Source organism: Manihot esculenta, chromosome 6, assembly GCF_001659605.2.
Source record: "Manihot esculenta cultivar AM560-2 chromosome 6, M.esculenta_v8, whole genome shotgun sequence".
Classification (NCBI taxonomy): Eukaryota; Viridiplantae; Streptophyta; class Magnoliopsida; order Malpighiales; family Euphorbiaceae; genus Manihot; species Manihot esculenta.
The window spans coordinates 30,327,437-30,337,576 of NC_035166.2; the positions used below are offsets into that span (position 1 = coordinate 30,327,437).

Here is a 10,140-nt window from a genome sequence, read left to right on the forward strand (position 1 = left end):
CAAGATTGCAAAAAATATACTTAGTCTAAACCCATTCTTGGATTTCAGACATCAATTGGCACTATCTGTAGAAACGAAGTAGATCTTATCGTCATCGAAGTTTTCATTCCTATTCACCTACTGAGATCCATATGGCAAACTCCAACGAAAACCATACAAGAATTACCCAGAACGACCTGAGCTCGACTTAGGAAAGTCTATTGTTCTCATTTTCTAGCCTAACAACACTAGTAAACCCATCACAAACATTACTAAACCCCTCATTAAACTCGACCGAGACCATGCCCCAAACCTCTTTGTCTGATCAAAAACTCCAGAACATGGCCTTGATATCACCACAACCCTGATAGGAGAAACGTTTAAGGGGGAGACCTAGTGCCCTTCTCCGAGCTACTTTCTAGTGACTCACTGACCACAATTGGCTCATTAGGAACCTCCTTTGGAGAGATGGAGCCTTAGAGGAGGCCGGCGTCTTGGAAAGGATCGACATTCTGGAGACCGCAGAATGGGAGCCCTATGATATTGGCACCAAAACTAATGAAGGTGCAGCAGCGCAAGCAGAAGGGCGTGCTGATGACGCTGGAGTCGCAACTTGGAAAACCTTTTTTAGCCATATTAGAGACAGACTTGTTGACCTTGAAAGCAGCTAAGGTGTCTTTTATGCTCTCCCTGGATAGGGTGAAGTAGGGAGCTTTAATGTTGCCCATTAACACGTAGGAGGCTGAAAAAGAAGAACCAATTCAATCAGGACTCAAAATGACAAAAGAAAAGCACAAAAGGAAAATTAAAGATACCAACTTATTGACAATCCTCCCGTAGGTTGGACATGAACATGCACTTCTCGACATCATATTTCTTTTTTAGAGGTCAGTCGAAAAAGGCAGATCTAATCTATAAGGCTTAACCTAGGAAATTCATTACAACCCTGAGGTATCTCCTCTTAGGAGAGGTCAATATTCTAGCTAATTTCTGAGCTCTCTTTCAGCTCACACCCCTATTAAGCATCTATCAAGCCTTCCGGCATGGGTTGGGAAGAACGATGCGCTCATTAGCTAAGGGAACCCTAATCTTAAAAATAGAGGTATCAGCGAGGTTGCAAGAGAAATAGTGGAAAAAAGAATAAGTAGTGATAGAAGAGACTAAACTGTCCACCTCGGAAATCCTAGTAAAAGCCATGAAAGGAGCGAAACGTACCCAAAATCGGAGAATCGAGATTATAGGAAAGAGAGGGTGTAAAATAACAGAAGCAGCGCAAGAGGCTGAGCAATGAGCGAAAATAAAAATTTAAAATTAGAAAAGATAGAAAAATAATGTTTTGACAGAATTTTTCTAGAGTCACATGATAATAATTGAAATCTTGAAATTTACCCCTTCATAAATCATGAAATAATTAATGAGCGGGTAAAGGGGCACTTGATGACTATTATATTCTGAATGTCTGGACTTGAGGCAGCCCAAACGAAAAGAGCCGGGTCAGAGCTTAACGAGAGCCGAGTACACGACTCTAAGCCTCATATCGATCCAAAGCCTGTCTACACAAGTCGGATTGGACTTGAATTTGCCTGCGGGATCCTAGCCTAAATATACATCGATCTCCTTGGAAAATCAAATCCCACAATATCTGATATCGTATTTAAATAGTGCCGAATGAAATTAAATTGCTGAAAAAAAAAGAGAATACAATATGTCGTACATATTGTCAATACGAGTATGACAGGGGCTTAGGCACAATGCATTGATTACCCTCCTAAAAAATAATAAAAAAAAAATAAAAATTAAACTTAAAAAAAAAAATACTTGAACCATTCTTGAATCCGAAATATCAAAATTATAAGAAAAAGTCATCTTCTTTTAAAAGTTACTTAAATTATCTTTACTCGAACAAAAAATACTGTCCATTTATCAACATTCTTTTTAATATCACAGGCATTAGAATTTTAAATATTTGTTAGCCTTAATTTTAATGATATTATTTTTAGTCAATTCCTCTTTAAAAAATTACAAATTTAGGTGATTTGATAATTTAATTTTAATATTTTAATTTAGATAAATTAAGTTAAAATTAAAATTTTAAATATTTTATTTTAACTTAAAATTTTATTTAAAAAAATATGTCGTTCCCGATATAATTTATTATGTAATATTTTTAAATACTAAAAGTGAATCACTTTTATACACTTACGATTACTTCTTAACTATAAAATATATCGATAATATTTCTATTTTACATTAATAGAAAACTCTAAATTAAAACATCCTACTCTATTTTCTGCAGTAAAGGTATTTGATTTCTTCCTCTGTAATGATCCTGATGTAAATTTTAGTCTCCAAAAATCCATACAGCTTCGCTTGCATGTGCCCTCAATTCTTTTCCTTCCTCAAGCACCATGGCTAGCCTCAAAGCCTTGGCAATGTAGTTCTTGCTAAATGATCCATCTTCGCTACTTTCTACTCCCACATCCAAACCCTTCTCAACCAAACACTTTGCGTTCAATGGCTGATCAATGATAAATGGCAACAAAACAAGTTTGTGACCAAATTCTAGAGTTTCAGTAATAGAGCCCCATCCTGAATGAAACAATGACCCTCCAATTGATGGGTGTCCCAGATCATATGCAATCTTCAGGAAAGAGATTTTTCTCAGGAAGAATATCAATAATAGCCTTTTGCTCCTTCAGGCAAAGATTCGTCTTGTGAGGTCGACAATGAAAACTCCACCAAGTTGATGAGTGTTTATAAATTTGCAGAAATTTTAGAGAGTCTTTGGATGTTTCTTGGAGTTGGAACAGAGGAGATTTTAAACTCATGTTTTAGCCAAAGCTACGGAGAAACGAAGGAATAGAAATGAAAATATTACTAATACATATATATCCAAAAGTATTTACTTTTGATATTTAAAAATAACACACAGTAAGTCATTTCAGTAATTATATATCTCCCCTAAATATGATTGTAAAAATTAATTTAATTTATTAAAATTGAAACACTAAAATAAACACGCAAACATTTTGCATTTTGAAACTAATTGGCCTTATTTTTATTATTATTAAAGCTACAGGGAAACTTTCCCGTTTTATCCCGACACGTATCCATTATGCGTCTTTGGACGTGGCAAGCGAACGTCACGTGTCTTACGCGTAGCAAAAGGCGTCTGGTCTAGTATTTCTAAGTGGGTACGTGTCCAATTGATTTCCTTTTTTAAGTAAAACTGGCGATTCGCCCCTAATTCTTCTTTTCTTCTTAATTTGCAAGAGGTTCATGGGACAAGGTAAAGAAGTGAAGACGCGAAGCGAACCCCAGCTTGAGATTCAGGTTTGTAAATTGTATTATTAACATATTTCATTTCCCTGTAGTTGTAAGAAATTAAACATAATCATCCTACCCTACCCTTTTAATTATATATTTTAATTACTGTAGGAGAGGGGGGAGATATTCTTCTTCTACAGGCCAAAAGTCGATAAAGAAGAAGCCCACTCTCCTGATGATGTTCAACGCTTGTACGTTGTTCTGCGGCCTGAGTCCGGAGAGCGATCAGTCGAGGAGAAGCAAGACCCTCACTATGCCAAGGAGGGTCTCAAAAGGACTGACGCTTCTCCAACTGCAAGTGGAAAGGAGGGTGGACATGGTAGCGTGGTAATTCTTTTCCTTCTCTTTTTCTTTTTTCTAATATATGGGCATCAATTTTCAATTAGACTTACTTGTAATGTTTTGGAGAACTGATCATTACTTTTAGATTACCCACCTCAAATATTGTAGGAAGTGAACATCCAAGAGGAGCCCTTGCTGCGGTTCATTGTGATGGGACGGAAAAGCCTTCCAGACCCAAGTAAAAGAAGCCAACCTTATTGGGGTTTCGTAGACATGGTCACCACGAAGATAGATGATGTCAAGAGTGGGCTTGGAGGAGGTATATAACCATATATAATATGCATAAGTGCATAGTCAAGTTAATTAATTGTCTCGAACTAGCTAAGATTTCAAAACAACTATATATATATTTTTGTGTTTTTGGGTTTCAGAGGAATATGATACTTCCACAAGAGGTCACCGACACAAGTATCCGGCAAGAGCAGCTGGAGAAGGCGTTTATCGCATCCTAAGGCACAGCCCAGGCAAGAGAATGCACACTCATTTGGTATACAGGCTAGAGTTGCCACCAGAAGATAAAGGAAATGAGCCTCAAGAGTCGCTCAACATTGAACGCCAAGCCTCCTTTATCCTGCAGATAAAGAACCCGGAGCAAGCAGCAGGAAGTAGTTCCCAATTCAGAGGACTTGAGAACAAGCGCAAGGCCACGTTTCCTGCGCACCTGCAAGGTCAATTTGGCCACAAAAGGTTCATTCCGGCTGATCCCCCGGACTTGTTGAACTATGAAGGATGCGAATTATTGCTGATATCGGCGTCGGATGATATAGAAGAGGAACTGGGATTGGAGCTGGAGACAGAATGTGAATCAGATCCATCGAGTTCTGATTTAGTGGAGACATTTGGAGAGGGTGCAGGTACCAGGGCCCTCTTTCAAGGCAGCTGGACTTGAAGAAAACGTGATGCCAAGCTGACACACACATGGTTGTAGGCGTGGCTTTGTGTTTTTGTAATGGCTAAGCATGCGTATGTAGCATGTGCTATTCTGTGTGTAACAGTAAATCGTATAAGCAGTAGGGACTGTAACGGACGTGGATTTTGTAAGCAGATAATGTCTAGGTATATTGTAATGCATAACAACATGAATGTAAAGCCGTCTTAGCTCAGCTGGTAGAGCGTATGGTGTTTAAGCACGTGGTCATACCACAGAGAGCGTTTTTTGCGAGTATTTTGAAGTTGTTGAAGTCGGGTCATTGCCTGTTGCTGCTCTTTTTATTTTTCAAAAGATAAATACACATGCACTGGAATTACTGCATTCAAGTTTCAAGTTTGATCAGAGTTTTCGACTGCTAGATTGAAGTCGCAAAGTTTGATAATACCTTTTGACGGTATAAAATTCTATACACAGAGGATCAGTCTAGGACGTTTGAGACGTCCATCTTAAATTTATACCACTTGTTACGTCCTGAGCTTCGAGCTGGTAAATTTTATTAGTGCCTTCAACGTTGGCACGTGACACATGTCACGCAAGTATATGAGCTCTCTTCTTCATTTATTGCTTTTTTTTATTATTATTATTAAAAAATAAAATATCATCCTTTTCGGCTCGTTGCCTTATTTTTATTGAACTAAATACACTTTTTGTCAAAAGTTAAACACACCGGCTTGCTGCTGCTTGTGATTCAAAGTGTTTTGGTGCATCTAATACTTGTATTTCAAGAGGTATCTTATCTGTCACCTCTAAACTTTTCTTTGCTGATTTTATTTCTTTTCTTCAATTCTTTAAACCCCTGCTTCAATAAAATTAGTAAGGTAAATAGATATATGATATATGAAGCTAACCCATAATAACACTTTTAACTACTATTTTTATAATATGATTAATATTTAGGTTTATAATATTATTTTAATTAGAAATTAAATTATATAAAAAAAATTAGCATTTATTAGTCAGACGTACAACTATGTTAATATATAAGTAATATAATTCCATATAGTACATGGTCACGTTTATGAGGAGTGCCAAATTAATGAATGGAATCCAGGGTGGATGTGGGGTTCACATTTCAGGTGAAGAATTGTCATGCGTAACTGAACTTGCCAAAATATATATATTACTAAACCTCATAAAGCCTTAATAAAGTTAAAAGGCTTTCTGATACATCCCTCAAGGTTTGTGTGGTAAGGGCCTTCCCATTCTCATTTTGATGCATGTTGATGTTGCAGTGTACTGAAATCATCAGAGAATGGTAGCGGCTGGTACTCGCTGGGCCCTCCTTTTCTTCATTATCATTCCATTGTTAAGTTTCATGGTTGGAAGTGAAAAAATCATCATCAGAGGCGCATCCAAAGTGACAGAATTCATACATGGAGATGGAGATGGAGATGGAAAACGATGGGCTGTTTTGGTTGCTGGATCCAGAGGTTACGACAATTATAGGCATCAGGTCGCTAATTAATGATATATATATATCTTCTCTCAACTTCTTATTATAATGTTTTAACTAAGTGAATGAAGAATTATTGTTAACTATTGGTTTTGTAGGCTGATGTATGCCATGCATATCAAATTCTTAAGAAAGGAGGGTTGAAAGATGAAAACATCGTAGTTTTCATGTATGATGATATTGCATTTGACGTAAATAATCCAAGGCCTGGCATCCTCATCAACAAACCCAATGGGAATGATGTTTATAATGGGGTTCCCAAGGTTCATTTTACTTTTTATTTATTTTGTTTTTTAATAATTAAACTCCATCCATATATATGTATACTTTTTAATTTCTCAGGATTACACTGGAGATAACTGTACTGTTGACAACTTATTTGCTGTAATTCTGGGAAACAAAACTGCTCTCACTGGTGGTAGTGGAAAAGTTGTGGATAGTGCTCCTAATGACCATATTTTCATATATTACAGTGACCATGGCAGTGCAGGTGTAGTCGGTAAGTGAGTATATTTATTAATGAATTCTTCAAAAACTAAAAATCTGACTTGGTCTCTTTGGCTAAACGTACATATATGTAACTCACTTGGTAAATCCCCATTTCGAAAAAAAAAAAAAAAAGATCTTTTATATAGGATATAACACATTAACACAGTTAAATATGTATGGTATATATGAGCAGGTATGCCCTTTGGTGATGATCTCTATGCCAATGACCTTATAGATGTGTTGAAAAAGAAGCATCACTCTAAAACATATAAAAGCATGGTAAGTATATATATGTTAGTATAGAGATCAAAATAATAAAAACTGGTTTTGAACTTAATTGTCTTGTAATTTATATAAATGTGTGTGTGTAGGTAATTTACGTTGAAGCATGTGAGTCTGGGAGCATGTTTGAGGGACTACTTCCAAGCAATTTAAGCATATATGCAGTTACTGCTTCAAATGCAGTGGAGAATAGTTGGGGAACATATTGTCCTGGACACTATCCATATCCTCCTCCCGACTATGACACTTGTTTAGGCGACTTATTCAGCATTTCTTGGATGGAAGACAGGTTTTATATATATATATCAATCATTTGTTCCTCTTCTTCAAATTTATTTAACATTTTTTTTCTTTTTTTTTTTAACTTTCAACTTCTATACAGTGACTTGCATGATTTACGCAAGGAAACTCTGAAGAAGCAATATCAAGTGGTATGTTTTTTTCTCTCTTTTGAACTGACCTGACCTGACCGAAGGAGCCGTGCAAATTAAATGTAAAATGCAATATTGTTAGGTTCGAAGAAGGACAGCAGTTGACAACTTTGATCGCTCTCATGTAATGCAATATGGAGATAAAAAGCTGAGTCAGAATCCAGTCTTTGTTTACATGGGCACTAACCCTGATAACCAAAACTTTACTCTCACTCCTCAATATTATACCTCTTCTTCTTTTTCCTGGAGCGTTGTTAATCAACGTGATGCGAGTCTTCTCCATTTTTGGCTCAAGGTTTTGCTTCTCTCTATATGTATTTCTTCAATTAATAATTACTTGGAATACAATTAAATATGCATGTATTATTTACTAAATTTAACGTTGCCTAAGCTTTTGCATCAACAGTATCATAAAGCCCCTCGAGGGTCTACTGAGAAGGCAGAAGCAGGAAAGAAGCTACGCGACATCATTTCTCATACAAGGCATGTGGACCGCAGCATAAACCAGATTACTAAAATTTTGTTTGGGGACAAAAAGGCTTCACAGATTTTGACGCTGATTAGACCTTCTAGCCAACCTCTTGTTGATGATTGGAGTTGCCTTAAAATGCTTGTAAGTGACCCATCTCCTTTTCCCATGTATTTATTTTAGTGGGTTAACAAACTGAAGGCCATTGATCTCTTAAATAATAATTTGCAGGTGAAGGCTTACGAGAAACGCTGTGGTCAGTTATCATGGTATGGAAAGAAATATACACGAGCTATTGCTAATATGTGCAATGCTGGAGTGCGTGTGGAGCAAATGATAGAGGCATCAACCCAGGCCTGCATGCTTTATGGATAAATCTAATTAATGGTCTTACTGTTGCAGACAGCCACCTCCAAAAGCAATTAGGCAAATGATTAGCCTTGCTATTTAATTAATTATGATCACAATTTCAGTGCCCTTTCAAGATTATATATCTAATATGAATAAATTAATTAGTATTTGAACTGATATAGAAATTAGAATGACTAAATCTGAGCATGGAGTTTCCATACGTAAAACAAAAACCACGTCAAGGATTGTGAGAGGACAACAAATAAAATCAGAAACAAAAATATCTATAAAATTTTTAACTTTTGCATAAAAAATTCTGTTATCTTTTCTTGCCAAAGAGTCCTTTTTCTTAGCTTGGAGGTGGCATGGGAATATGCATGAAATTAATGGGCAGCATAAGTTTCCCTTTTCATCAGAGCTGAATGAGCAACCAAAAGCAAAGTTTTCCGATGGTAGCCTTCCCCTTATCTCAGGACAGGAGGGTGATTTTTAGTTGTTCTGTTTGGTTCGCTTTTCTTTGCTATGGTTCCAAATCTTAGCCGGAGAAGAATGGGTGCTGCTGTGAGATTTGGTCTTGCAGCATCTAATGGAGGCTGATCGAGGATCTTTCTTCAAAGGATTTTATAAGTTGACAATAAATAAATTTTAATTATAAAGTTATATAAAATATAAACTACACATTTCAAAAAAAAAAAAAAAAAATAGTATCCTTTAAATTTGATATTAACTAATAACTCATACATAATAATTATTATTGCTGATAGCGAATTATTAATTGAAACTGAATTAAATTTTTTCGTAAATTATATATTATATTGATATATAAAATGACGAATATGAAGATATATAAAAATAAATTTAATTAAATTTTTATATTTTATTTAAATATTAAATAAATTTAATTTAATTTTTTATCAATTAAATTCTTATACTTTTGATTAAGAGCTAAAAAAATATATACTAATATAATATTTTTTAATAATAAAATTTTTATAATAAAATTTATTTTTAAAATTTTAAAAATTATTTACTATTTTTATGTTTTTTTTAATTTATATTAATAAAAATTTTTAATTTTAATATTATAAATTAAAAAATATTATATTAAATTATGATTTATTTACCCTTAATAAAAGTATGTAGATTTAATGGTAAAAAAAATTGAATTAAACTTATTTTTTATATACTTTTAAATATATATATATATCATATTACTTATTTATTATTGAACTATACATAAAATTAATAATTTATTATATAAAATATATAAAATTAAAAAAATGATTGCATGAAATATTATTTATACTAAAAACATAAATAGTTTATTAATATATAAATATTAACAATATAATATAGTCTAAATAAAATTTAAAATCTTATAAAGTAAAAAAAATCTTTAAAATTAAAACTGACAACAAGAGAAACGATAAATTTTATATACGAGTTAACAGTTTTGAGTTTGACACATAAACTAATATTTGAAAATTGATCAACCATCATATACCAAACATTTTCTAAATTAAAATTGATATTTTAAATTGTATAATAAAATAGTTAAATATTTTTTTAAAATAAATTTAAATTTACAATTGATTTGAACTGAATAATAAAAATCAATGATTAATAACAACATCCACAATTTATAAAATTTATTTGTGAAACATTTATTTTATCATAATTAATATGTATTTCCATTTTATACCTATATGTTTTAACTTGAGATTCTTAAATTTTAATTTTATATTAATATCTGAATTAAGTAATATGAGAAGTTTTTCCATGGAAGGTTTTGCAAATGGTTACACCCGGATTGAATGATGTTGAGAGAATTTATACAGTTATTTTTTATATTAAAAGAAATATATTTTATATATCTTTTGGAATAAATAGACAATGATGTGGCAAATTGCTATTGGCGAATATGACATGGCAGTAGCACGTGGACGGAGGAAAATAATGGAATTACTAATTTTTAAGTAACATAATGATTATCTCAAAAAAAAAAAAAAGGTAACATAATGATAGTTCAAGCAAAATCTCCCGATAAAAAAAAAAATTTATATATTTTCTTTTTTATTATTTTTTT

At 33.5% G+C, this 10,140-nt stretch overlaps 2 protein-coding genes across 3 annotated transcripts; both read left to right on the forward strand.

Moving 5' to 3' along the window:
• The first annotated feature begins 3,216 nt into the window (after positions 1–3,216).
• LOC110617170 lies at positions 3,217–4,751 on the forward strand. 2 transcript variants are annotated; one of them, XM_021759786.2, is made up of 4 exons: positions 3,217–3,312; positions 3,418–3,633; positions 3,757–3,907; positions 4,020–4,751. In XM_021759786.2, the coding sequence occupies exons 1-4, from the start codon at positions 3,259–3,261 to the stop codon at positions 4,535–4,537; spliced, it is 939 nt and encodes a 312-aa protein (XP_021615478.1). In that variant the 5' UTR covers positions 3,217–3,258; the 3' UTR covers positions 4,538–4,751. The 2 variants fall into 2 exon arrangements, with proteins under 2 accessions (XP_021615478.1, XP_043813773.1); XM_043957838.1 differs by lacking the exon at positions 3,217–3,312 and having other exon boundaries at positions 3,493–3,633; positions 3,734–3,907.
• A 1,011-nt stretch (positions 4,752–5,762) lies between these two features.
• On the forward strand, positions 5,763–8,143 carry LOC110617985 (vacuolar-processing enzyme). The gene is made up of 9 exons (XM_021760977.2): positions 5,763–6,032; positions 6,131–6,295; positions 6,375–6,531; positions 6,715–6,800; positions 6,893–7,092; positions 7,186–7,234; positions 7,317–7,529; positions 7,641–7,847; positions 7,935–8,143. Exons 1-9 carry the CDS (start codon positions 5,832–5,834, stop codon positions 8,076–8,078), a joined length of 1,422 nt encoding a protein of 473 aa, XP_021616669.2. The 5' UTR covers positions 5,763–5,831; the 3' UTR covers positions 8,079–8,143.
• Positions 8,144–10,140: the final 1,997 nt, after the last annotated feature.